Consider the following 27723-nt stretch of genomic DNA (forward strand, 5'->3'; position numbering starts at 1 on the left):
CAAGCAACTTCATAAATGTAATCTGAGAGAGGAAGAGAAATGATCAAAATGATGCTAAAGAGAAGAGAGAAAATTTCCTATGTACAATTTGGCTAATCATACTAAAATCAAGATTTTGTGTTTTGTTGCCCCTTTTCCCCAATTTATGTCAAATAGACAATAGATATTAAATGGTGCAGGGGCTGAATAGTATCATCTCAATGTGCATATAACTGTTTTGCATTTATCCACTAATGTTATTAGGCATCACTTTGATTTGTTTTGGTGATTCACTTATTTTAATTTATGTGAATTATAGCCAGCAAATAACCATCATGATGGGGCTAATGAACTGATTGACTAAAGGCATATGGTTTACGAATGATTACTTACAAAAATAATAAGCCACGAACAAAGTTGCAATATGTGTTCTCATGGCTTATGCCCTTCATTTTCCTCTATATAATAGGGGAAGAATTTGACAAGAAAAGATTCCATTATAACCACTCCACCAGTAACTCCCATATCATAGCTAAAGAGAAGACGTCCCATAACAGCCACAAAGCAAGTGAGTAACACAAAAACTGTGACTTTTCCCTCATAATCTGGCACTATTTTTTTTTTTTTGGCCTTTTGCTTACTCTGTGATCAATTAGCCTTGTTTGTTATGTATATGACTTGAAACAAAGACAAAATATATAGCTTTTTCCGTATGTAATCATGGAGTTTCTTGAAAAGGTCTTTTCCTTTCCTGTCTTTATCCGTTGTCAAACTGCTTTGGTTTTCCTTTATTGTGAATTAGAATCTTTGACTATTATTAGGGAGCTATTCGATATGTTGATGCCAATTGCTTTTGCTCTTACAGGGCCTAAAGAATTTTGCAGCTCTCTTGAGTTGCCTTGGTCATTAGCGAGTGAGTTTCATTTTAATTCTTCAACTATTTGCTTTAGATAAATTATTGTGTTCTTGTGTTGTTACCTTGAGTTATTTGTTATTAACTGTTTTTGTTGTGGTGGTGGTGTATGGACATAGACTAAATTGTTTATTTGTAAATCTCAATATAAAGTATACAATCTACATTCACCTTTGACTAGCCTCCATCTAAGAGCATCCAAGCCTAAGTTTACTGAATGTTGTCCGCTTTCCTTCCAACTTGTGTAATCTAATTAGCATTTATCATCATAAGGCAATATGGTAGCATGTTAATAGCCACAGTTCATGTCTATAGTCACATCAGAAGTGAGTAATGTGCAGGCTTTCAACTATGCTCTATAAGTGAACAACTAAATGTCTATGTGAAATATAAATTACTTTTATCATTGTGTATTTAAAGGCAAATAAAAAATGTTGCAGGGGTAGATGATTGTTGTGAAGTGAAGCAATTTACTTTAAAATAGTTGTACATTGACCAAAAAATACAGCTGCAAGAATGAAAATTGTCCAATAAAGGATGGAAATTAATTTGCTATGTAATGGTTGCAGGGGTAGATGATTGTTGTGAAGTGGAGCAATGAAAGTGTCATCCTACAAAAATCATTCCATGCTCCAAGGGTGAACATAAACAGCATACAAAAAAATGTCCAAGAAGCTATGCAATGTTGGTGCATCCAACAGAAAGTAGCCAGCAAAATCTATCCTGTATGAAAAAGTAACTAGTTAGGTTTATATCATGTGATGGATGAGACAATCTTTGTATTTAGCAAGGAAATGTACTGGTGATTTAAATTGTATACAAAAATATTGAAATGAATAAAAGAATATTCTTCTTTTGACTACCTTGTGAATAATTTGCAGCAATGTCTATGACTTCAAGTGATGGGATTTCTTTTTCTTCAGCTGCCTAGATTTCCAAATGTCAATGATTATGAGTTAATGGTATGATAACTACATTTAATTATTAGTAGTAACTAATTTATTGATTCTTACCATTAATAAACTTGTAAACGACAATGGTTGGGATGTGGGTAGTGGAAAAACAGATTGAGTTGGAGATGATAGGTATGACAATGTTGAATCTTGCATTTGTGTAGGTTCTGTTAAAATTGTTGCAGCCTGAGATGGCAGAATCTCATGTGTTGGTGCATCTTTGTTTTTTGAATCTTTTCTTCTTTTCCTTGATGCTGAAGCCTCTTGAATGCCATATAGAAAAAAAATATAAAACCAGTAACAATTTTTTCTTTTGTATAAATGTAAATTAAATAAAATTAATTACCTCTTGCTCTCTTGTAAGTCGTCTTCTAATCATTAAATTTTTTTCCTCCCAACCTTTCTATCGCCGCTTTCTTTTTTTTCCTTCTCTATTTTTGAATCCCTTAGGAATATTTTTTGACCCTCCTATTGGTGCTCTACTTAGGTTAAGAACATCTTCATTATTGTTCGGAATTTTATTTTCTATCTCAATGATGCATTTGTCAACACACTTAAAACTTTCATGAATCTTAGCCTCATTTGTTGCCAAACTTACCATCTTATACATTAAGTGTCTAAATCTTCATGTGATTTCAAGTTTAGGATCTCTTTGTATCTCACTCCCCCTAACATCATACACAACACCACTCCTTGCTTCCCTGGTCCATCGCTTAATAATGTATTGCTCAGGCATAATTCTCACATCATTTGACTCATACACCTTCAATGCATGACAACACAATATCCTAGTGGTCTCAAACATTCTACAAGTGCAAGATATTTCATGTGTATCAGGTTTAAACTCAATTCTCCATTCCCCTTCTTCATCAATCATGTGGGCAATGTATATGTATAATGGTCCCTCTTCATCACGTTGAATTAACATCACAGAGAATTGGAGATCCCATTGTGCTTGGAAGATGTCAAATGCATTGGGGGTATAAGTTAGCACAAGTTGACGCAATATAGGCGCACTCTGATTGACCATCCTAGGAATTTTTTGCCTGGAATCAAACTCAAGTTTCAATTCCTTGTCTCGCTTCTCTGAAACAACTTTGTCAAAAGTGGTAAAGAATTCATTGATATTTAAATTTGGAGTTGTGCATCTTTTTACATCAGCATTCACACTTTCACTAAGCTGTGTACTTCTCATGCCTAGCTTGCAAGCATTCTTTACATAGCACCAAGCCCATTTCTCCTTGATATTATACATGGAAGTCAACCATGGATTGTTGTGGACATCATAAGAAGATATTAATTGGCTCCATGCTTCTTCAAACTTTTCTTCCTCTGAAATTTTAGACATGCATTTATAGAAGTCAGTCAAAAAATGTGACCCATCTTTCATTAAATTTCCAAGGTGTTTAATACCATTTTGCTTTAAATGCCAAGTGCATAAACAATGCTTTGTCTGTCTTTATCAAAACCAGGAGGCAATGTCATGTAGACTTCTTCTTTTAACTTACCATTGAGAAAAGCTTTTTTTTATCCAATTACTGTAGAGGCCAATCTAAGTTGGTTGCAATTGATAGTAGAAACCTTATTATATTCAGCTTGGCTACTAGAGCAAACGACTCATTAAAATCTATTCCATATGTTTGAGTGAAGCCCTTAGCAACTAATCGTGCCTTAAACTTGTTGAGTGTGCCATTAGCATTATATTTAGGGGTAAAGACCCATTTGCACCCTACTGTTTTCTTTCCTTTGGGTAAGTCAACTACTTCCCATGTTCCATTTTTCTCTAAGGCCATTATTTCTTCTATCATCGCCTTCTTCCACTCCGGATGTTCAAGTGCCTCATACACATTGTTAGGTATTCTGATTTTGTCAAGATCAGTAACAAAAGTATGATAATCATGAGATAAAGTAGCATATGATACATACTTTTGTATAGGATGCATGCTACATGAGCGAGCCTTCTTCCTCAAGGCAATGGGTAGATCTCCATGGATTCAGAACGTTTCATTGGTTCAGACTCAAGCACAGCTCTGGGCAAGTTGGGCTCTATAGGTTCTTTGTCCTTTCGCGAGTAAACTTTGTAATACTTCTTACTGGTCTTATCTCCCCCTTCCTTTGCTACTTGTGCAACATTGGGAGGAATAGGAGAACCTGACTCAAGAAGTAGAAGTGGAAGTGGAAATGGGGGTATAGGTTCAGGTACATTTTCCAAGGACTGAAATTCACTCCAACTCTCCCTATGAATTGAAGACTGAGGAAAGAAAGGTTCGTGCTCAGAAAAGGTGACATCAGGACTGACATGGAGGTGTTTGGAGACAGGATCGTAACATTTATATCCTTTTTGGCAAGAAGAATACCCTAGGAAAAGACATTTAACGGCTCGGGGGTCTAACTTAGATGGAGGATGGTGAATATGAATGAAAACAGAACAGCCAACGACACACAGCGGAAGGGGATGGTCAATATGAGCCACATGGTGAGTCTTACGAAGTTTATCTAAGGGTGACACAAAGGAAAGGACCCGATTGGGCATACGATTGATTAGATGAGTGGTGGTAAGAATAGCATCCCCCCAAAAAAGTTTAGGCACATTATATGTAAGGAGAAGGGCTCTAGCGACTTCAAGAAGATGCCTATTTTTCCTTTCGGCAATGCCATTTTGTTGTGGACTGTGAGGACAAGAGCTGTTGTGAACAATACCATTGGTTTTGAGAAAAGAGGTTAAATTTTAATTAAAATATTCTGTGTTGTTGTCAGTGTATAAAACTTGGATGGTGGCATTAAACTGGTTTTTAATCATTGCAAAAAACTCCATAAAGATAGAAGGAACATCAGATTTTTCTTTAAGTGAGTAGACCCAAGACATACGTGTATGATCATCAATAAAAGTAACAAACTACTTGGCGTGGGTGCGATTTGAAACACGAGACGGACCCCAAACATCACTGAATTATAGAGAACGGACGGGATGATTTGTAACGGGATGGTGAAAAGGGTATACGATGGTGTTTTGCAAGTTCACAAGTATCACAATGAAGAATTAAATCTTTATTAATGGTGAATCTGGAAACAAACGTTGCAAGTAGGAAAAACTAGGATGACCCATCCTTTTATGCCATAATAAAATGTCATGATCATTAGAGAAGAAACAAGACCAATCATGCGTGAACACAAAGCAACAACGATAGAGACATCAAGGTAATAGAGACCATCATGCTCCCTAGCTATGCCAATCATCTTCCCTGATGAGAGATCCTAAAAAATACAGTAAGCAAGAAAGAAGTAAGCACCACAATTTGCATATTTAGTCAATTTGCTTATAGATAAAAGGTTACAGGCTAATTGTGGAACATGTAGAACTGAATCAAGGTGAATAGTGTCAAAAATAGTAACAGCTCCTTTTCCAGCAATAGTAGAACCAGTTCCATTTGCAGTTGTGATTTTTTCATGACCAGCACAAAGGAAGTAAGTAACAAACATATGGACATCTAAGGTCATATGATCAGTGGCACCCGTGTCAACAATCCACTTGTTAGAGGGAAACAAAGTGTGTAAGGCCAGTGAAGAGATACCTGAATGAGCAACATAGGCTAAGGAAGTAGGTTGGGGTTGCTTTTGAAGCCCTTTGAGAGTAGTAACTAACTGCTGCAATTGTTCGGGAGACAAGAGAAGTGACTCAGAGTCTTGTGATACCTGATAGCCACGTGGTTTTCCTTTACGGGGCTTCCAGTTAGCAGGCTTGCCATGGAGGTCCCAGCAGTAATCCCGAGTATGTCCTAGTTTCTTACAGTGATCACACATCACCTTAGGCTTAGAAGAAGAGGAGGTTGTACCCTTACTAATAAAGGCAGAGGACTCAGGAATAGAGACAGAAGGGCTAGGCAGCATCACCTGTCGATGAGAGGCTTCGCATCAGACCTCCAAGAAGGCTTCACAGGTACTGGGTAGGGAGGAGCGACTAAGAATACGACTTCGAATATCATCAAACTCACTATTTAAACTGACAAGGAATTGGAAAACACATTCTTTCTCAATATTCTGCCTATATCGAGTAGCATCAGTAGGAGAAGACCACTCTTCCTTAGTAATCATATCGAGCTCCTGCCACAAACCAACAAGGTCTAACTAGTAATCAGTCACGGTTTAGTTTCCTTGTTGGACAGACCAAATGCACGTCTTGATATCATAAAGACGTGCTAAGTCTTCACCATCTAAATAAGAGTCATGGACAGCATCCCAGATGTCCTTGGTGGTGGGCAAATACATGAAGCTGCGTTTTAGGTACGGTGACATGGCATTAATCAGCCACGATGAGACGAGGGAGTTCTCCGTGACCCATTGTTGGAATTCAACAGAATTGGAGTCACTTGGTGCCTTTGTTGTGCCCATAATGTATCCTAACTTGCCGCGACCTCCAATAGCCAGGCGAACGACTTAGGCCCACTCCCTGTAGTTACTGCCGGTGAGCTTCTCGGATACGATGGCGATGGTGGAACCATTGAGACTAGTGGTCGAACCTGAGGAACCACTGGTTGATTGAGATTCAAATGTCGGGGAGCCACCATAAGAAGAATCCATCACAGTCGAGCTTCTTATGGGGTTCGACCCAACTTCACGGTCCTCCGACATTGATGAGGAGGGAGACAAGGTGGTCGGACTTGGTACGCAACCTCCCCCTGCCGGCTTTGATACCATATAGCACTAGTACGAGTTGGTATCTTCAATTATATTAAACAGAGCACTGTACAGAACATATGTAGAGGAGATGGGGAATCGGGGAGATTACATATGGATATAAGGAGAGATTACAGGAATAATTTGAATTAAATCTGAATCCCTATAATTTTGGTAAATATATCCTATTTGAATATTATCATATCTGAATATTATCTACAATTACTCCCTCTGGTAATCATTATAAGAGGTTATCAACTAATTCATTCAAACCAAGAAATAACAATTATGTAATTAGATGTATTCCAAAATTATAAAATTTTTCAAATATACCCTTATTTAATAACGTGATTAAAATTTTTTTTATACCAAATATGCTTTTATAAGTAGGGGTAAACTAGGAAAAAAAGTCATTAATGACCTTATTGACCTCTTATAATAAGGACCAAAGTTTTCTTCTATATCACCTTTTATAAGGGCCACAGGGAGTATAATAATTTAGTAATTAGCAGTTACCTCATTATAATAAATAGCTAATGAGCTAGTAGTGAATTATATACTAACCAAAAGTTGTCGTAAATAACCTAAGGAGGGGTATCATTCGTTTATTTTTAAGAAGTTTAAAATCTTGAAAAAGTAGTTGTTAATTGCTAAACTATTATATAGTAAATAGTTAATGAGATGCACATTAAGTAGCTAGACAAAAATTGTAAATAAGATCTAGTCAAAGCTTAATAGTTCACTTATACATTATTTTGTATTTTCTTTTAAAGTTGGATTAGTGGCTTAATGGTTATCTAGTTTTCTGCATCTAAGTGGCGGTGGGATCAAATCCCACTTTCACCACTTTGCCACAAAATATTCCTCTCGCCAGTTAGGAGCTGGCTGTTGGGGAGGAGGTTATGATTTTTTTTTTTTAAAAAAAATGAGAACATCTTTGTCTTTTTGGATAAATTGGCACCTAAATGGGATTATGGAAATTCAGCACACCAATTTGTTATTTTTCCTTAAAATAAGTGAGTGAGTTCATATATTATGTGTCTGTGTGTGTGTTTTCCTTTTTTTTTTAATTTGTGAACTCGATGTTGTTTCTTGTTACCTCAGAAATGAGATGTCGAGGCATCGTCTCAATAGCAATGTCAAGAGCAGTTTGGTTGTATTTATTGAATGCCATTGTGTCCACTCTTGGGCATTGGGGTTCCAGAAGAGGATGATAATCATAGGCTTTCTACTTAGGAGCACGAAGAGCGAGGTGGTGAAGGAGTGTGTTCCCATCATCATTTGCTTATTAGTGGTTCATCTTTCACAATCTGTTTTAGTTCAGGAAATAAATATCCTCTTAGTGTACTATAGTGGAGCATTGGAACCTTTTTCATCCACCAATTCGCAGCAATCTGTACAATATTTTATTATCTTTTCCATAACAGATGAATCTTCACGAACAACTACAAAGTGAAGAGCCATCCTTCCCTTGTTATCTCTCATGTATGCTGTGCTTCTATCTTTGCTTGCCAACAACTCTACCACATCAAAACTTGTAGCAATTGCTACCAAGTGAAGTGGCACCCAACCATTTTCATCTGCTTGTTTGGCTGCTAGTAAGTTTCTTTCCAACAGTTTTGATACTTTTTCTGTCATAGATAACATCAAATAAACACCATTAGTTTCATTTAGAAAAAACTAACCTTCTAATTTTCACACGAACACTCTTTAAATTTGAGTTATCCATTTAAAACAAACTCCGTCGATTTAGTATAGCCAGTCCCAAGTCCAGATAAAGGAGGAGAGTTGTGTTAGGCTCTCGACAGCCAACATAAAAATCTGTCAAATCTCATGAGCATGAAACAACAAAGTAATTATGCTACTGCTAGGTTGTTGCCCAAAAGTAATGCACTGTATGGCTCGAGTATAATGAGAAATGAGCTAGAGCTGCTACATCGTCGCCCAGATGTAGTGTTAAATGAGCAAGGGCTACCGTACTTTTTTGGACGGAGGCAGATAAAGAAGTTAGTTCATGAGAGTAAGATTAGATTTGGCACTTGGAATATTGGGACTTTGAATGAGAAATCTATGGAGGTAATAGGAGTTATGAGGGATAGAAGGATTAACATTTTGTGCCTCCAAGAAACTAAATGGGTTGGAGAAGTTTCCACAAAATTTGGAGAGTATAAACTTTAGCATACAAGGAAGGTGATTAGTGCAATGAATGGTGTTAGTATCATCGTGGATGGAACATGGAAAAAGAATATAGTGGAGGTTAAAAGATTTGAGGACAGAATAATATTTTTAAGAGTAATTATTGGAAAGGATATTATCAATATCATTAGTACCTGTGCACCTTAGGTTGGGGCAGAGACACACCTTAAAGATAAGTTTTAGGAAGATATGAAGGGGTTGGTTCAAAGCATACCACTTGAAGAAAAAATTTCTATTGGTGGGGATCTTAATGGACATGTCGGCAAGGAAGCAGGACAATTTGTTGGGGCTCATTGTGGTTTTGGTTTTAGGGAGCTTAACAATGGAGGATAATCTATTCTTGACTTTTCTCTTGCGTACAATCTCAAGATTGTCAACACATGTTTTAAGAAGTGAGAGGAGCATTTAATCACATACAAGAGTGGAGCCATAAAATCACATATTGATTTCTTTTTGGTTAAGAACCTGGACAGAAGACTATGTATTAATTGCAAAGTGATTCCTGGGGGGATGTACATTTTAAGAGTATCAAATAAAAGTATCATCAAGTGGTAAACCACAAGGTCAAGTGGTGGCAGTTAAAGAGTAAGAAGCGAGAGTCTTTCAAAAGGACCCTTTTGGAAGAAGGGATCTGGGAGTTGCAAGGAAATGCAAACATTATGTGGAAAGAGATAGCTATGAGGGTTCATATAGTTGCTAAAGCAATTTTGGGAGAATCCAGAGGTCGAGGTGAGATAAATAAGGAGACTTGGTGGTAGGAGAAGAGTGTGCAAGAAAAAATCAAACAAAAAAGAGATTGTTTTAAGACCATACATTTTTGCAATAATGTAGAAAATTGGGAAAAGCATCATTTGGCTAAAAAAAAGATAAAGAGAGTAGTGAGTGAAGCGCGTACTAAAGCTTACAAGGAGTTTTATAAGGAGTTAGGAACAAAGGTGGGGAAAAAATATTTACAAGATTGTAAAGTAAAGAAAGAGGAAAAAGAGAGATCTGGGCCAAGTGAAGTGTATAAAGAATGAAGATGGTAAAGTTCTAGTTACTAATGGTGATATTAAGAACAGATGGGAGGCTTACTTTTACAAGTTGTTTAATAAGAGAAGCGAATGTGTGACTTAGAATTTACAAGACTTGTTAATTAGTGAAGATGATCAAAATTTGGCTTTTTACCGCAAGATTCACATCGGAGAGATTAAGGCAGCTCTCAAAAAAATGGACAACAGTAAAGTCGATGGGCCTGATGGTATTCCTATTGAAGTTTGGAAATGTTTAGGCGAGGAGGGTGAATTGTGACTAACTAAGTTTTTTAATGAAATTTTATGCTCCAAGAATATGCCGGATGAATGGAGGAAAAGCATTTTAGTTTCTATTTACAAGAATAAAGGAGATATTCAAAACTGTGCAAGCTATAGAAGGATAAAACTTATGAGCCATATGATGAAGTTGTGGGAAAAAGTGATTGAATATAGGTTGAGGTTGGAGACTTCTATTTCAGAGAACCAATTTGGATTTATGCTGGGGAGATCTACAACTGGAGCAATCTATTTACTAAGGGGGTTAATGGAAAGATACAGGAGTAAAAGAAGGGATTTACATATAGTTTTTATTGACTTGGAAAAAACTTATGATCGTCTGCCAAAAGAAGTACTTTGGAAGGCTTTGGAAAAGAAAGGTGTATGGGTTGCTTATATCAAAGCCATACAAGATATGTATGAGAGGGTAACTACTAATATAAGAAAGCTTGGAGTTGAGACAAGGGACTTTTCCATTAAGATCAACCTACATCAGGGATCTTCTTTGAGTCTTTACTTGTTTAATATTATTCTGGACGTTCTAACCAAGCATATTCAAGAAAGAATCCCTAAGTGCATGCTTTTCACGGATGACATAGTCCTCATGGCCGAATCAAAAAAAGAGATTAACTCTAGATTGGAGTTATAGAGAAGGACTTTGGAATCAAAAGGTTTTCGCTTGAGTAGGAACAAAACAAAATATATGCATTGTAATTTTAGGGGGAGGCAAAGCAATGGTAATTTGGAGGTAAAGATGGGGGATTAAGTCATTCCTCAAGTATCAAAGTTTAAATACCTAAGATCCATTATGCATGAGTGAAATTGATATAGACGTTTCTCACAGAATACAAGCTGGCTGGTTAAAGTGGAGGAAGGCTACTGAAGTTATTTACGATAAGAAAGTACCTGAGAAGCTTAAGAAAAAATTTTATCGGACTGTCATAAGACCAGCTATGTTGTACGGTAGTGAATGTTGGGTGATAAAGAGAAAACAGAGCACAAAATTAGGGTAGCAGAAATGAAAATGTTGAGATGGATATGTGGTCATGCAAGAAAAGATAAAATTTGAAATGAAAATATCAGAACAAGAGTCAGTGTGGCACCTATCCAAGAGAAAATAGTTAAACATCGTTTAAGGTGGTTTAGATATGTGCAAAGAAGGCCATTGGAGGCCCTGATGAGGAGGGTAGATCTGACAATATGGAGTCCTATAAAAAGGGGCAGAGGAAGACCAAGAAGAACGCTTAGTAAGATCATTGAACGAGACCTCCTAGTCAACAGCATATCTAAGGACTGAGTTGTTAACAGAGTATATTGGTGTCGTGTGATTCATGTAGCCGACTCCACCTAATGGGATAAGGCTTGTTGTTGTTGTCCATTTAAAACAAAATTATCATACTTCAATTTGTATGGAAATTTAATCTAGTTATCACAACGTGTTCCTTAAATTATTTCAAAGAATTTACACGAGTTATTGTTATTTCATTTTAAAAAAAATATTGTAAGCATGACAGTTAATTGTCATTGTTGTTGCGTATAATACAAAGGAAATAATCAGACGTATTAGATATACACACCAAACTTCAATCATAATAATAAATGGCAAATTGCAAAATTATACAATATAATAAAACACCTGCGTCACCATGAAGGACTGCGGCATGCAAAGCAATTCTGCCGTTAGGGCCATTATTTTGCAGTGAATTATCACTGTTATTCAATATCGTATCTACCACGTTCCAGTATTTTCTCTCAACAGCAATATAAAGTGGAGTCTCATCAGCAACATTTTTCCCAAAATATGAGTGATCTGGTTCTTCCTTTACCAAGAAATCCACACCTTCTGTGTGACCATAACGAGCAGCCTCATGCAAAGCTGTGTCCTTCTTATCATTTATTGCTCTTATAAGCCTTCTCTCAGATCCAACTTCATTGATATCTCTAGGGAGAACTTTAGCACAATCAATTAATTTTTTCAGTATTTTTTGATGTCCATACCTTACTGCTCTATGAAGTATGGTTTCACCCTTCATATTGATCTTGAAAAAAAGTGCAGGAGACGTACCTAGAACCTCTTCTGCAAATGTCTCTGATACACTATCAGCATAGTTTGTGAAGTGTAGATGAAGCATTGTATTCTTATTTGGAGTTAGTATGGACTCAATTTGCTCGCCCATTCCTTGAAAGGCTTCGATGTTACCTTGCTTCGCAGCATTGTAAAATTCAAGTTCCATGCCTGTCATCCTGACAGTATCAAAATTGTTACTAACAGAAATAGGTTCTCCTAAATTTTGCAACTTAAAAATTAGCGTCCAAATGTTTCAACAAGATCAAAAGTAGGAACGAGTACCAATGGAAAGGGAAATCACGCATCCGTCCAAGCAAGAAAACTACAAGAAACCAAAAAATGATGCATAAAAATTGACAATCTTGGCTTATACATTTTGTGTGGATGTGATATAGGTACCTCAAAATTAGCCGTTGACGGAGCCCTGCAAAATGGTGAAACAGAAAGTCGAAGAAACTCTTTGCTGCTGCTACTTCAGATGAATTTGTGGACGTAGTGTGGGGGAGGGAGAGTTGAATAAGAAAGCATAAAGCATATGGAGTGGCTGATGAAAGTTGAAGAGGGTATATAAAGAGAGAGAAAGGGCATGAATAAAATATTCCTACGCGTTTTTCTTTTCCACCAAAAGCTGAAGTTGCCTAATCTCTTTCATGGGGTTTCAAGGAATGTTCCGTTATTGTTTTTGGGCCATTTCATTATTAGGCCTAGTTACATTGAAAGCGTAATGGAGTCTGAAGACCTGAAGTTACATTTAGTATGTGCTTTGGTTAGGTTGATGTGAGACCTCTTCGCCCAGTAATATCTTCGCTAGTGTCTGTTTATTGCAGTGGCCAATGTAGTTGAACCATGCAATTCGGGCCCCTTAAAGCAGCTAGGTTCTACTTAACCCAATATCATCTTTGTGAGTTTTTTTTGATACATAAGAAATTCACATCTCTCTCAATCTCCCTTATAAATTATAATGCACTTTAGTAAATGATTGTTCGATATTATTTTAACAAAATTGTAATTTTAAATTTTATAAGTTAATGAATTTGTTATAAATGTTACGTTTTATTAGAGTCTCATTGTATTCAATTTGAATCAGTTTGTGACTGGAATAAAAAATATATATTATACAAAGTTTACGATTTTCCGTCTTCAATTAATATAAAAGCTACTTAATTAATTTGATTAATGTTTTAATTATAACAATTAGTGTCAAGGTCAAAAACAATTATAACAATTAGTGTGATATAATCTCCCAAAATTATTCTTGGATAAAGTTATTATATTGTGTATTATTTTTTCTGGTTCTTAATACAAAAACTAGTTAGAAATTTAATTTGTTCCTAAAGACTTTAATCTACTTCATCTCTAATATTTATCTATTTTGCCTCCAAGTAATTCTTACGGTGATTGTACTTGTTAAGAAGTTTTCATGAAAGAGTATTTTCATGCACACAATTGATAGAGGTATTTTAGGGAAAATAACATCTATTTATTATAAATAACTAGTTTAATTAATTTTCTTAATTTTCAAAAATTAGTTATCTAACTTTTATATTAACGATCAGAGATAGTAGTTTATAAGTTGGGTAAACGAATTTGAAAAAAATAATAAATACGAAAGATAAAGTAAACTAAAATTTTATATTAGGATCAAATCCAACTGCTAAATAATGAGCTCTTATATTAACGACTAAAAATAATATTTTGATATGGATTGTTTAATTAGAAGTAAGTAGGGCGAAAACTTCTTTTTTGTTAGCTCTTATATTACGCTACTTCCATCACAATTACGAAAGTAAATCTTTTAGCAAAATTTGAGTAAGGCTTCCATTCTTTATAGAGTTACTCCTCTTGTCCTTCATTTGAGACTTAATTGAAGTGTCACTTTTGATTCTAAATATAAGACTTATCTTTTATGTTTATTATTTTCTTTTCAAATATTTAAATCTAAAAATTTTAAAAATTAACTTTTGCAAAAAAAGTTTAATATTTTCTAAAAATTAAAAAGACAACATTAGAGAGAAAGAGCAAGAAAAAATAGTATTTATTAAAAAGAAAAAATTAAAAATAAATACTATTTGAAATTTCAAATTACGCCGAGGACTAAAATGAAAATTTTGAAATGGTAATAATTTTATAATTTTATTCCTTATTTTATTAAACAAACGAGAAAACTACCATCGCCAGCGATTCCTGCCGCTGACCAACCACCATATCTCTGGCACGTGTAACCCATTTAAACCTGTTTAAGTGAAGCTCAGGCACTAGTACTGATAGCTAATGTGACAACTGTTATTCCAAAAACCTATTTAGATTAAATCTAACAATTTATTTAAAATATTTATCATGATAGAAAAGAAGAAACTGTAAAATTATAAAATTACTATCATGGTTAAAAAAAATAAACTTATATTACAAGCAATATCAATCATTAACTTGGGCTTTGGACTTTCAAAGTCTAAAAATATTATTAAACTATTAGTCCAAACCAAACTCATACTTTCAAATATACGAACTAATAAATCATTTTAATACAAACTAAGAAGTCTATTAGTCAAAAGTCAACACTTTAAAAGAACATCACATGTAATATCCTAAATTTTATTATAGGATTTATAGAAAAAATGTTACCAAAATAAAAAAAATTAAAAAATAATAAAACAAAAAAAAAAGAGTGAACTTTCCCCAAAAATTCGGTGAAAAGTTGAAAGTTGGGACTTGGGAGTTGGGGGAGAATTAATAAATATGTGGGGGTGTTAAATATACCCCCCTCATTTCGATTTTCACCGTGCGTAAGAGAGGAAGAGAGAAATAGTGTGAGAGAGAGAGAGGAGCATACTAACGAAGGAGAGGCAAGCTTTGAAGATAACTGAGGTACATAAAATTACTTCTTTTCATCAAACTTTCTTCATAAATATTTTCTATATATTTTAAAATTTCTAATAAAAGTACTACTATAGTGATTAGAGAAAATTTTGAGACTTATATATGATATAAGTATTAAGTTTTGATAATAGATGACTATAGGAATTTAGAGGTAAATTAGTAGTTAATTTTAATCGGTTTAGATTTACCCATTCGTTATTTTTTAATATTTAATTTAATTTTTATTCTAAATTCTTGCAACTCTCACAATCCAAAATTAAATACTACCTCCGATCCTTAATATAAGACCTTGTTTGACTTTTATTTTGGTCCAAATATAAGACCCTAATATACTTTGTCTTTCATATTTATATATATATATATATATTTTTTAAGATAGTCCTTCTAACAATGATAATTCTAGCCAATACACTTGATTAGTGAGGATATTTTAAGAAAAACAACACCTATTTATTACAAATAACTAACTTAACTTCTTTTCTTAATCTCTTTAAATTAGTCAACTGGCTCTTATAATTAGAACCAGAGGTAGCATTTTAGAACTAACTTATAATTTTCTAACAATCCAAATTATTTATTTACATCCTCCAAATTATTTATTTTAATAAAAATAATTTTTTAAAATTTTTAAATATGAAATTATTACATTCTAAATTTTAAAAATCTCATTTAAAATTTAAACCTCAAAATTATACCATTAAAAATTTAATAATACCTCAAATATTTATAAATAAATAATCTAATCAAAATTTAAATTGTATGATTATCACATAAATATATATATTTCATAAATAATAAAATTTTTAGCCAAAATAATTATTTTAAAATCTCCAACCACCCAATAAATAAAAATAAACCGATTACAATTTCAATAATATGTCAAACAACCCAAATAAATTATTTAACTTGAATTTAACTGGTAAAAATATGCTATATGTCATGTATAACTGATTTTTTAACTAAACAAATTAATTTAAATATTAAAACTAACACATGGGTAAATCTAAACTGATTAAAATTAACTACTCATTTACCTCTAAATTCCTATAGTCATCTATTATCAAAACTCAATATTTATATCATATATAAATTTCAAAATTTTCTCTAATCACTATAGTAATACTGTCACTAGAAAGCTTAAAACATATAGGAAATATTCACAAAGAAAATTTGATGAAAAGAAGTAATTTTATGTACCTAAATTATTTTTAAAATATACCCTCTTTCACTAGTCTGCTCCGTTCTCTTACACACATATTATTTCTCTCTTCCTCTCTTGCGCATGGCGAAAACCGATAGGTGGGGTATATTTAACACCCCTACATATTGATTAGGGGGGCTTTTTCCTAATAAATTCTTTCCTAATTTCCAATTCCCAACTTCTTACCGAAAATTTCAGTGTAAAGTTGACTCTTTCTTCTTGTTGTTTTTTTTGAAATAAAATATTACTCCTCCGGTCCTTATTATAAGACCCAATTTGACTTTTTATTTGGTCCTAATTATAAGACCCAATCCATTTTGTCTCTTATATTTATGCATTTTTTTCCAAGATAATCCTTCTAATAATGATAGTTTTAGCCAATATACTTAATTAGCAATGATATTTTAGGAATGACAACACTTATTTATTATAAATAACCAACTTAACTTACTTCCTTAATCTCCTCAAATAAGTCAATTGGGTCTTATAATTAGGACCGGAGGAGTATTATTTTATCATACTAATAAAATATTGTTATTTTTTATTTTTTTTTTAATTTTGTTTATCTTGGTAACATTTTTTCTATAAATCCTATAATAAAATTTAAGATATTACAACTAAAAAGAAAAAAGAAAGGGTCAACTTTCCATCGAATTTTAGGTGGAAAGTTGGGAGTTGGAAGTTGGAAGAGAATTTATTAGTAGGAAGCTCCTCCTAATAAATGTGTGGGGTGTTAAATATACCCCTCACATTTCGGTTTTTGTCGGGTGCAAGAGAGGAAGAGAGAAATAATATGTGTGAGAGAGAGAGAGAGGAGTAGACTAGTAAAAGAGAGGGCATATTTTAAAAATAATTTATGTACATAAAATTACTTCTTTTTATCAAACTTTTTTAATGAATATTTCCTATATATTTTAAACTTTCGAATGACAGCATTACTACAATGATTAGAAAAATTTTTGAGACTTATATATGATGTAAGTATTAAGTTTTAATAATGGATTACTATAGAAATTTAGAGGTAAATAAGTAGTTAATTTTAATTAGTTTAGATTTTCCCATTTATTAGTGTTTAATATTTAAATTAATTTGTTTAGTTAAAAAATCTGTTATATATAACATATATCATATTTTTACCCGTTAAATTTAAATTAAATAATTTATTTGGGTTTTTGACATATTATTAAGATCTTAATTAGTCTAGTTTTATTTATTGGGTGGCTAGAGGTTTTAAAATAATTATTTTGGCTAAAATTTTATTATTTATGAAAAAAATATATATTTATATGATAGTTATAGCATTAAAATTTTGATTATATTATTTATTTATAAATATTTATGGTACTATTAAATTTTTTATGGTTCGATTTTGAGGTTTAAATTTTAAATGAGATTTTTAGAATTTATAATATAATAATTTCTTATTTGAAAATTTTGAAAAATTCTTTTTATTAAAGTAAATAATTCAGAGGATATAAGTAAATAATTTGGATTGTTAGAAAATTATAGGTTAGTTCTAAAATATTTAATTTTGGGTTGTGAGAGTTGCAAGAATTTAGAATAAAAATTAAATTAAATTAAAATTTTAACTAATATAGAAGCTTAATTAATTAAGTAGCTTATATTAATATGTTGTTATATTAATTGTATAGATTAATTATTGATTGAGCAAAGAATTAACCTTATGGTAATCTTTTCTATTACTTTAATGAGAGATAACCACTTTTCACTTGTTATATATGCTAATATGTTGTTTATGAGTATTTTTCTATTTTAGAATAATGATGTGCTATTTGGAACTCAAGTAGATATGTTACATCTTTTGAGTTATGAAAATTGTATTGTGGGGCTTTCAAAATTGTGATTGAGCTATTTGGAAAAATATATAATTTATATCTTATGAATTATATTAAAAAAAGATTGAGATATGTCTCATTATATTGTGAATGATTTGTTGTTATTTGGATTTTGAGTTGAGTTCTATTCTACCACGTGATAAGGCCATCATTAGTGCATATTAGTTAGCTTCCTTCATCGTTCGAGTGAGTTATAGACCTTTGTGGCTTCTTGTTCATCCCTCAGAGTATGGGATAGGCCCTTATGTCTGATTGATCCCTTATAGTAAAGGATAGACTGATGTGGCTTGTGTGTTATGTAATATCCTAATATTTTAATTTTAAGAAAAAAGAAAGATAAAATAATAATATTTTAATTAAAAAAACATAAAAGAAGGGAGCAACTTTCTACACTTTTGTTGAAAAAATGAACAATGGAAAATGAGGCATGGAACGTTGGGAGATGGGTGGAAAAAATAGCATTAAGGAAGACTTTGGAGGAGGAGGATTTAATGCCAGAAGAAAAAATGGGAGAGTAGTTCGAGAAATGAAGAATAAAAGGCAGAGGAGACGCAGAAGCTGAGCCGTATGCAGAGAGAAAGAGAGAACGAGAGAGGAGCAGAGAAGTTTTGGTATTTTGAAAAGTAATACAAGCTTTGGGAATAATTTAGGTACATGAAATTATTTCTTTTTATCAAACTTTCTTCATAAATATTTTCTATACATTTTAAGCTTCCTATTAATAATATTACTGTAGTAATTAGAGAAATTTTTAAGATTTATATGAAGGATAAGTTTTGAGTTTTGGTAATAAATAACTATAAGAATTTAGAGGCAAATGAGTTGTTAATTTTCATTGGTTAAATTTATCCATTTGTTGGTTTTTAGTGCTTAAATGAATTTTTCTAGTTAAAAAATCTGTTATATATGATTTATATTATATTTTTACCAATTAAAATTAAGTTAAATAATTTATTTGGATACTTTGAAATATTATTGAGATTTTAATCAGTTTAGTTTTATTTATTGGGTAATTAAAAGTTTTAAAATAATTATTTTAACTAAAAAATTTATTATTTATGGAAATATATATATGATAGTTATAGCGTTAAAGTTTTGATTAGATTATTTATTTATGAATATTTGAAGTATTATTGAATTTTTGATAGTTTGATTTTGAGATTTAAATTTAAAATGAGATTTTTAGAATTTAGAACATAATAATTTTATATTTGAAAATTTTGAAAAATCCATTCTATTAAGGTAAATAATTCGGAGGTTGTAAATAAATAAGTTGGCTTTTGGGAAATATTAAATTATTTCTAAAATACTTAATTTTGGGTTATGAGAGTTGCGGAAATTTAGAATAAAAATTAAATTAAATTAGAAATCTAAATAATATATATAAGCTTAATTAATTAATTAATTAGCTTATATTAATATGTGGTTATATTAATTGTGTAGATTAATTATTGGTTGAGCAAAGGATTAACCTTGTGGTAATCCTTAGTATTGTTTTGGCAAGAGGTAACCACTTTCCACTTGTTATATGTGCTAATATGTTATTTGTGAGTATTTTGTTATTTTTGAATAATATTTGTTATTTGGAATTCAAGAAGATATCTTATATCTTTTGAGCTATGAAAATTGTCTTGTGGGATTTTTAGAATTGTGATTGAGAAGTTTGGAAAAGATATATGATTCATATCTTATGGATTATACTAAGGAAAGATTGAGACATTTTTCGTTGTAATGTGAATGATTGGTTGTTACTTGGATTTTGGATTGAGCGTTATCCTACCACATGGTAAGGCCGCCATTGGTACACATTGGTTGGCTTCCTTCTTCCCCCATAGTGAGGGATAAGCCTTTGTGGCTTCTTATTCGTCCCTCAGAGTGAGGGATAGACCTATATGTCTGATTGATCCCCCATAGTGAGGGATAGACTTATGTAGCTTGTGTGTTAGCCCCATAGTAAGGGTTTGGATGATTGAAATTATATTTCGATGGATATATCTGTATTTCTCGATAATTATTAATTGTCTCACTTAACACCTCATGAGCACGTGTTAGTATGTATGATTAGTTGAAAAGCTGGTTACTGAGACGTTTGTCTCACCCTGTGGTTTTTCCTATCTTCAGGTGATAGTTCAAGTGGTGGCCCATCAGGGAAGGCTCTGGAGGCATAATGTGCTGTTATAGCTTGTATAGCCTCCCTGCTTTTGTGTTTATGTGTTGATTTGTTATATATTGCCACATAGGGCTCATCTACTCTATTGTTGTAAACTAATACTTTTAATTACTACTATCTAGTATGATAGGGCTACTAGAAGGCCAAAGACATCTCAGACTCTCCACATGACAGTCTTTTGAAGGTGTTGACTTTTGGCTAATGAGCTCTATAGCCTATATTAAAATGATTTATCAATTCGTATGTTTAAAAATATAAGTTTGGTTTGGGCTTCTGGACTTTGGAAGTCCAAGACCCAAATTAATTAATAATGTTGCTCGTAATATAAGTTTATTTCTTTTAATCATGATAGCGATTTCAAAATTTTTAGGTTTTTTTTTATTATGGTTAATCTTTTGAATAAATTGTTAGATTTAATCTAAAAGGGTTTTGAGAGAACGGTTTTCACATGTTAGCCCCCATAATGAGGGTTTGGATGATTGAGATTATCTAAATATACATATTTTATATTTTCTTTGATATATCTATATTTCTTGAGATTTAATAATTGTCCCACTTGACATCTCACGAGCACATGTTAGTGTATGATGAGTTGGAAAGCTGGTTACTGAGGCATTTGTCTTATCCCATGGTTTTTACTATCATCAAGTGATAGTTCAGGTGGTGGTATATCAGGAAAGGCTTCTGAGACATAGTGTGCTGTTATAGCTTGTATAGCTTTCATATTTTTGTTCTATGTGCTGATTTATTATATATTGCAACATAGAGCTCATCTACTTCAATATTCTAAATTAATACTTTTAATTACTACTATCTGATATGGAGGGCCGTTAAAATGTCAGATACCTCTAAGATTCTGCATATAACACTTTTTTAAAGTGTTGACTTTTGACTAATGGACTTCAAAGCTTATATTAAAATGATTTATCAGTTTATATGTTTGAAAGTATGAGTTTGGTCTGGGCTAATGGTTGAATGATATTTCTGGATTTTAAAAGTCCAAGACCCAAGTTAATGATTGATATTGCTCGTAATATAAGTTTATTTCTTTTAATCATGATAATGATTTTATAATTTTAAAGTTTTTTTTCTATCATGATTAATCTTTTGAATAAATTGTTTGATTTAATTTAAATGTGTTTTGAAAGAACGGTTGTCACATCACATGCAGAATCTTAGAGGTAACTAGCTTTCTAATGACCCTCTCATATTAGATAGTAGCAATTAAAAGTATTATTTACAATATTAGAATAGATGGGACATATGTAGCAATATATAATAAATTAGCACATAAAACAAAAGCAGAGAGACTATACAAGATATAACAGCACACTATGCTTCTGAAGTCTTCCCTGATGGGGTACCACTTGAACTATTACCTGAAGAGAGTAAAAACCACGGGATGAGACAAAAACTTCAGTAACCAGCTTTCTGACTCATCATACATACTAGCACATGCTTGTGAGGTGTCAAGTTGGACCATTATTAAATCTCAAGAAATATAGATATATCAATGGAAATATAAATTATGTATGTTTAGATAATCTTAATCATCTAAACCCTCATTACGGGACTAACACACAAGCCACATAAGTCTATTCCTCACTATATGGGACCAATTAGACAGATAAGCCTATCCCACACCGTAGGGGATGAATAAGAAGTCACAAAGGCCTATCTTTCACTCTGGGGACGAAGGAAGCCAACCAATATACATCAACGACGCCTTACCATGCAGTAGAACAAGACTCAACTCAAAATTTAAATCACAACCAATCTTTCACAATATAATAAGAAATATCTAGTATTTTCTCAACATATATCCATAAGATATAGATCATATAGCTTTTCAAACAGCTCAATCATAATTCCAAAAATCCCACAAGATGAATTTTTATAGCCCAAAAAGTATAACATATCTCCTTAACTTTGAAATAGCAAATCATTATTCCAAAATAGTAAAATAATCACAAACAACATATTAACACATATAACAAGTGGAAAGTAGTTACCTCTCGCCAAAGCAATAGAAAGGATTACCACAAAGTCAATCCTTTGCTCAACTAATAATTAATTTACACAATTAATATAATCACATATTAATATAAGCTAATTAATTAAACTTATATATTAGTTAAATTTTTATTTTAAATTCTCGCAACTCTCAAAACCCAAAATTAAGTATTTTGAAGCTAAGAATTATTTACTTTAATAAAATAATTTTCCAAAATTTCTAAATATGAAATTTTTATGTTCTAAATTCTAAAAATCTCATTTGAAATTTAAACCTCAAAATTGAACCATAAAAAATTTAATAGTACCTCAAATATTTATAAATAAATAATCTAATCAAAATTTTAATGGTATAACTATCATATATATATATATATATAATTTTTCATAAATAATAAATTTTTTAGCTAAAATAATTATTTTAAAACCTCCAGTCAATCAACAAATAAAACTAAACCGATTAAAATCAAGTCTTTTATAAACATATTTAGTTAAGTATATATATCTTGAAAAAATTAGTTAAATTTTTAATCAAATCTTTTATGTTTTTCTTAACTAAATATATTGTGTAATTGTAAAAATATAATTTAGGAATTTATTAAAATGAGGGATAAAATAGTAAATAAAATTTATTTTAATATAAATTTCAGTTAAAAATAATATTTTAAGAATTTTTTTAATGGTATTAATTGATTAAACTAAACTGTATATTTTTAAAATAGAGGGGAGGTTTGTGTAATTAATACAAACTAGAAGGGTAATCGAGTATTTTACTCTAAATGGATAGATATTTTACAGTAGATTTCAATATGGAAACAATGTCAAATGGGAATGATTTTTTTTTTTATAAAAAAAATCACCTCAGAAATTAAATTTTAAATTTTGATCTAGAAGAAGTTAAATAATAAAGTGAATTGATGAGAGATTCGAAATGCCAAAAAGATAATGCTCAACAGTTCTAGAGACATATTTTAGTCAATTCAGAAATATAATGCACCGATTTTAGAGACCAATTTCTTCCCAGGTGTTGCAAAAGCAGTCCAATGTACTTAAATACCCGCTAACTTGGGAGCAGGATAAGAGAGAGAGAGAGAGAGAGAGAGATAAGATGTTAATTGCACAAGTTGATGCTGTATTAGATGTACGTCAAACCCTGGGTGTTGCGTGAGCCGAATCTTTGCAGAACCATTAAGATGTTGGGAAAATTACTGTAGAGTCCCACAGAAGACAATTTACTACCAGAAGGTCCCATGAAATCCCCAAATTCCTCATAAGTCCCCAGGGACCTCTGGGTAAATAATTTGAGTTGTGATATTACGTACTTGCCCTCAGTCATTGATAAAGGAAAGAAAAGAGGGAGAGACGCTGATTGGCTTCATTTAGTGCGGTTGTTTGTTATGCATGCACAAGGAAGAGAAGCTTCTGAAAGAAAGAAGGGAGTTATGTGCTGGTACTCCATCGTAGGCAAGCGACATTATTTCTTCATCTTCTTGGTATGTCTCATCATTAACAACATTTCTCTTCTTCTGTACACAACCAGTGTCAAGTTTAATGTTGGTCTGAAAAGTTGATTGTGTGTTGATATGTGGGTATTAAAGATGTGATTCAACTCACTAGAAATATTAAGGGAGGCTCATTTTAGTCATATGTGGTTTTAATCATGTTAGGTGTGGTTTTATTATGTGTGGCTAGGGTTAGAAAGCAATGCTCTGTTTTTCGGTGAATGAGGCTCTGTTTTTTGGTCACTGATGCTGTGTTGCTGATGAAGATGAGTGGAAAATAACATATATTTATTATTGTAACCCCTCAAATGCGATGGTTAAATGTGTTGTTAATGGGTACATCGAAGGTTGTTAACATAACTGTATGACTTGTTATTAATAACCAGTCGCAGCTTTAATGCTAGTCTGAAAAGTTGATTGGGTGTTTATACGTTGGTATTAAGCATGTGATTCAGCTCTCTAGAAATATCAAGGGAGGCTCATTTTAGTCATATGTGGTTTTAATCATGTTAGGTGTGGTTTTACTATGTGTGGCTATGGTTAGAAAGCAATGCTCTGTTTTTCGGCGAATGATGCTCTGTTTTTCGGGCAATGATGCTGTGTTGCTGATGGAAATGAGTGGAAAATAACAGATATTTATTATTGTAACCCCTCAAATGCGATGGTTAAATGTGTTGTTAATGGGTACATTGAAGGTTGTTAACATAACTGTATGACTTGTTATTAACAAGTGATTCTGGCAGGTTGATATCCAGGATGGCAACTTCCAGTGCAAAGCAATTGTTTTGCTACCTCCATATAGGAGGACAATTTATTAATGGTGTAGAAGGTGAAACGCAGTATGTTGGAGGTGGTGTGAGAACAAGAATGATAAAGGAAGGGACGTCATATGGAGAATTTAGAACAATGGTGGCATCAATTGTAGGAAAAGAAAGTAATGGAATGGTTATGAAATTCACAGTAACCTTTGATGAGTGTACATTTGTGGACCTTGTAGATGATGAAGGAGTAGAACATTTGATTAACTTCAATGGCGACAATGGTCATGTATATATAGGAGAAAATGGAGATCAAAATTCACAACTAACAAGGGATGTTGTAATAGAAGAGCAACATGTGTAAGTTGTGTTATTTAAATTTTGAAGTAATATTAGCTATTATCAACTGTTGTGCATAAGTTGTTATTATAGTGATCGAAGGTTGTCATTAACGACCCCTTGACCTGTTCTGTTATGTAGGATGGAAGACTTGTTCGGAGGTTCAGATACATTGTCCATGTCTCCACCTAATGTGGTTAGTGAAGACCCACTATTGTTGCTATGTGGTTCAGAAATGATGCCAACCCCAATTCCGGAAATGAATTCAACAAAGTGGAAGGGTTTGGTTATCGGAGAAGGACAGATTTTTCCTAATGCAGTGGCTCTTAGGCAAGCACTGTATAGGTACAGTATTGCTGTGAAGTTTTCATACAAGTTTGTGAAGAACAATCAACAAAAGATCATTGTGAAGTGTATGGCGGAGGGATGCCCGTGGTATATGGGTGCATACTCAATGGGACAAAGACAAGATTCTGAGTTGTTAATAATTAGAACCTTAAGAAGTGAGCATGTGCATTATGCACAGGACAGCTTGGTTGTATCTCACTCTAGAGGGTCAAACTTAACATCATCAATCATGATAGATTCTTTGAGGTGTAATATAGACAAGAATGCTAATGAAATTAGAAGAGATCTGTATAGAGAATATGGGGTGCGACTGAATTATAATCAAGCATACAGGGGTAGAGAAAGAGCATTGAGGGAAATACATGGTCGTGCACAGGATTCATACATGGCAATTCCCTAGATTTGTGAAAGGCTCATTGAAACTGATCCAAACACAAGTGCTCGATGGGAAGGGTTGGATAGTAACAGATTTCAGAGGGTGTTCATTGCTTATGGATGCTCAATTAATGGATTTTTAGAAGGGTGTCGACATATACTTTATATAGACGGCTGTCATCTAAGTGGTCCTTACAGGGGGACATTGATTTCAGCTAATGCATATGATGTAGACAATGAACTATTTCCATTAGCATATGCTATAGTTAGTGGGGAGACATATGATGATTGGGCTTGGTTTCTCCAGAACGTCAAAGACATCACAAGATCAGTGGAGACAACGATAGTTTCAGATCGGAATAATGCCATTATAGGTGTTGTGCGAACAATATTTGGTGGCGAGAGACATGCTTTTTGTTATAGGCATGTGAAAGAAAATTTTAGTGCACATTATTTAAAAATTAACCGAGGCAGGGGACGAGTTTCAGGTACTTCAAAGGACGTTGCATTGAAAATGCTGGATGGAATCGCCTATGCAAGGATTGAGGATGAATATGTTGCTGCAATGGGGAAACTTAGATCATTCTGTCCACAATTGGCTGATTGGGTTGACACTCAAGGAGATGTAGATCGGTGGGCTTTAAGCAAGTTCCCGTTTAAACGATGGGATAACATCACCACTAATGTTGCTGAGTCGTTTAATGCCTGGATTTTGAAGGAGAGGAAGCACAATGTGTCAGTTCTCATACATGAGCATATGGAGAAATTAGCCAAGAAGATGGTTGCAAGCAAAATGGCAATGGAAAATTGGACAAATGGCGTTGGGCCAAATATTGAGTCCAAGTTGCAAGAAAAAGTAGCAAGAGCGGAGAATATGCATACTGTATATTATGGAGATAACTGAGTTCAAGTTGATACTACATCTCCTACTGGAATAATTTGTGTCACTGTTGATCTCACAGCTCAGAAATGTACTTGTTTAGCATGGCAAATGAGCAGAGTACCTTGTGCTCATGCCTGTGCAGTGATAAAGCTACTTCATGGTAGTGTTTATGAATTTGTAGATGATTGCTATAAGCTGTCAGCCCAAGAGAAGATATATGCAAGTAGTATGAGGCCAATTGCGACACATGATTGTCCTCGTCCCGAAGCTCTCACCGTTACACAGATGATGACGGGAACATTTTTACAGCCACCAATCACTAAAAGACCCTCAGGGAGGCCAAAGAAAAGAAGGATTGAATCTCAATTTCAAAGTAAAAAACTTCACCACTGTGGAAGATGCCATGAGCCAGGCCACACTGTGAAGACTTGCCAGAACCCCAATCCAAGTTGAGCTTTGCTGGTGGCTTGTTGATATTTCGTTTTGTGAATGCTTGTGACAGCATTTTTTTTGTAAATGTCATAACTTACACCTCAAGTTGTCCGTCATTATCCACACATGCAACACGTATGCTTTTTTGAATAGGTTGTAAATTTGGTGTAGTTATGTTGTACATATATATATCAAGTGGTAAATGACACCTGGTTGTAATCTGATATAACATCAGTTCTGTATTTTTGATGTACTGGTGAATAGGTTGTAATAGACTTGTTATTAGACGCCATGCAGGTTGTCATTAGTAGTCTCAATTATGTTACTGATATAAAGTGACAATTTCTCCTACTTCCAGTGTTCAGTGATTTCTTAAGACATTCGAGCTGTGTTAAAGTCATAATATGATATGATTTGGTTAGAATTAGATCTCATGTGGAGGTTGTGGTATCCCCAGCGTCAGTTGTCAGGGGCAATGCGAAGGTTGTTAACCAATTCTGTTCGGGTTGTCAACAATCCCTGTTGAGGTTGTAAATGAATTGCTGCAATAAAAATCTACTGTAATATGATTTGGTTCTTTTAAAGCTGTTAATAACTTTAAAATACTCCCAATTTTTGCTATTAAGGTCGTTATATGTGCTCATAATATAATTAAGTTAACAGCTGTGTTATACCCCGAGTGAGTTGTGAAGGGCACTGCCAATGTTGTTAATCATTTCTGTTACGGTTGTGAACAACCCCTGTTGAGGTTGTAAACAGATGTGGCAGAGAGGACTCTGATATATGCCTATCATGTCACCATGGTTACCATTTGTTTATCCAGTCTTATTCAGTCTGCATTTGTGGCCATGATGAAAACACATGAATGCCTTTACAAAAACTTGAAAACCAGTAAAA

The 27723-nt window shown here is 33.1% G+C and overlaps 5 protein-coding genes across 5 annotated transcripts; 2 read left to right on the top strand and 3 right to left on the bottom strand.

Moving 5' to 3' along the window:
• Positions 1 to 2470: 2470 nt before the first annotated feature.
• Positions 2471 to 3330, bottom strand: LOC114740312 (protein FAR1-RELATED SEQUENCE 5-like). Its single transcript, XM_028928437.1, has 2 exons — positions 3276 to 3330; positions 2471 to 3177 (listed from the first exon to the last, which is right to left on the bottom strand). The coding sequence occupies exons 1-2, from the start codon at positions 3328 to 3330 to the stop codon at positions 2471 to 2473; spliced, it is 762 nt and encodes a 253-aa protein (XP_028784270.1).
• Positions 3331 to 3380: 50 nt separating this feature from the next.
• LOC114740317 (uncharacterized mitochondrial protein AtMg00820-like) lies at positions 3381 to 3788 on the bottom strand. Its single transcript, XM_028928448.1, has one exon. The coding sequence runs from the start codon at positions 3786 to 3788 to the stop codon at positions 3381 to 3383; it is 408 nt and encodes a 135-aa protein (XP_028784281.1).
• Positions 3789 to 7866: 4078 nt separating this feature from the next.
• Positions 7867 to 12542, bottom strand: LOC114740326 (ankyrin repeat-containing protein At2g01680-like). Its single transcript, XM_028928458.1, has 3 exons — positions 12472 to 12542; positions 11641 to 12248; positions 7867 to 8150 (listed from the first exon to the last, which is right to left on the bottom strand). The coding sequence occupies exons 2-3, from the start codon at positions 12245 to 12247 to the stop codon at positions 7867 to 7869; spliced, it is 891 nt and encodes a 296-aa protein (XP_028784291.1). The 5' UTR covers position 12248; positions 12472 to 12542.
• A 12055-nt stretch (positions 12543 to 24597) lies between these two features.
• On the top strand, positions 24598 to 26415 carry LOC114740336 (uncharacterized). The gene is made up of 3 exons (XM_028928469.1): positions 24598 to 24809; positions 24930 to 25440; positions 25537 to 26415. Exons 1-3 carry the CDS (start codon positions 24598 to 24600, stop codon positions 26413 to 26415), a joined length of 1602 nt encoding a protein of 533 aa, XP_028784302.1.
• Positions 26416 to 26502: 87 nt separating this feature from the next.
• On the top strand, positions 26503 to 26847 carry LOC114740346 (uncharacterized). The gene has a single exon (XM_028928481.1). The coding sequence runs from the start codon at positions 26503 to 26505 to the stop codon at positions 26845 to 26847; it is 345 nt and encodes a 114-aa protein (XP_028784314.1).
• Positions 26848 to 27723: the final 876 nt, after the last annotated feature.

The sequence above is a fragment of the Neltuma alba genome, unplaced genomic scaffold (genome assembly GCF_004799145.2).
Source record: "Neltuma alba isolate B1F8T4 unplaced genomic scaffold, ASM479914v2 tig00000540_pilon, whole genome shotgun sequence".
Taxonomy (NCBI): Eukaryota; Viridiplantae; Streptophyta; class Magnoliopsida; order Fabales; family Fabaceae; genus Neltuma; species Neltuma alba.

Excerpts from the sequence above, each read along its gene's own strand:
- LOC114740336 (XM_028928469.1), top strand. The coding sequence starts at position 24,598 with ATGGTGGCATCAATTGTAGGAAAAGAAAGTAATGGAATGGTTATGAAA. Across the intron at positions 24,810-24,929 it reads GTAATAGAAGAGCAACATGT|GATGGAAGACTTGTTCGGAG; the intron begins GTAAGTTGTGTT and ends TCTGTTATGTAG. Across the intron at positions 25,441-25,536 it reads ATCTGTATAGAGAATATGGG|ATTTGTGAAAGGCTCATTGA; the intron begins GTGCGACTGAAT and ends GCAATTCCCTAG.
- LOC114740312 (XM_028928437.1), bottom strand. The coding sequence starts at position 3,330 with ATGACATTGCCTCCTGGTTTTGATAAAGACAGACAAAGCATTGTTTAT. Across the intron at positions 3,178-3,275 it reads AAGCATTGTTTATGCACTTG|AGGAAGAAAAGTTTGAAGAA; the intron begins GCATTTAAAGCA and ends CTAAAATTTCAG.
- LOC114740326 (XM_028928458.1), bottom strand. The coding sequence starts at position 12,247 with ATGACAGGCATGGAACTTGAATTTTACAATGCTGCGAAGCAAGGTAAC. Across the intron at positions 8,151-11,640 it reads AGTCCTTCATGGTGACGCAG|AAAAAGTATCAAAACTGTTG; the intron begins GTGTTTTATTAT and ends TATCTATGACAG.
- LOC114740317 (XM_028928448.1), bottom strand. The coding sequence starts at position 3,788 with ATGCATCCTATACAAAAGTATGTATCATATGCTACTTTATCTCATGAT.
- LOC114740346 (XM_028928481.1), top strand. The coding sequence starts at position 26,503 with ATGAGCAGAGTACCTTGTGCTCATGCCTGTGCAGTGATAAAGCTACTT.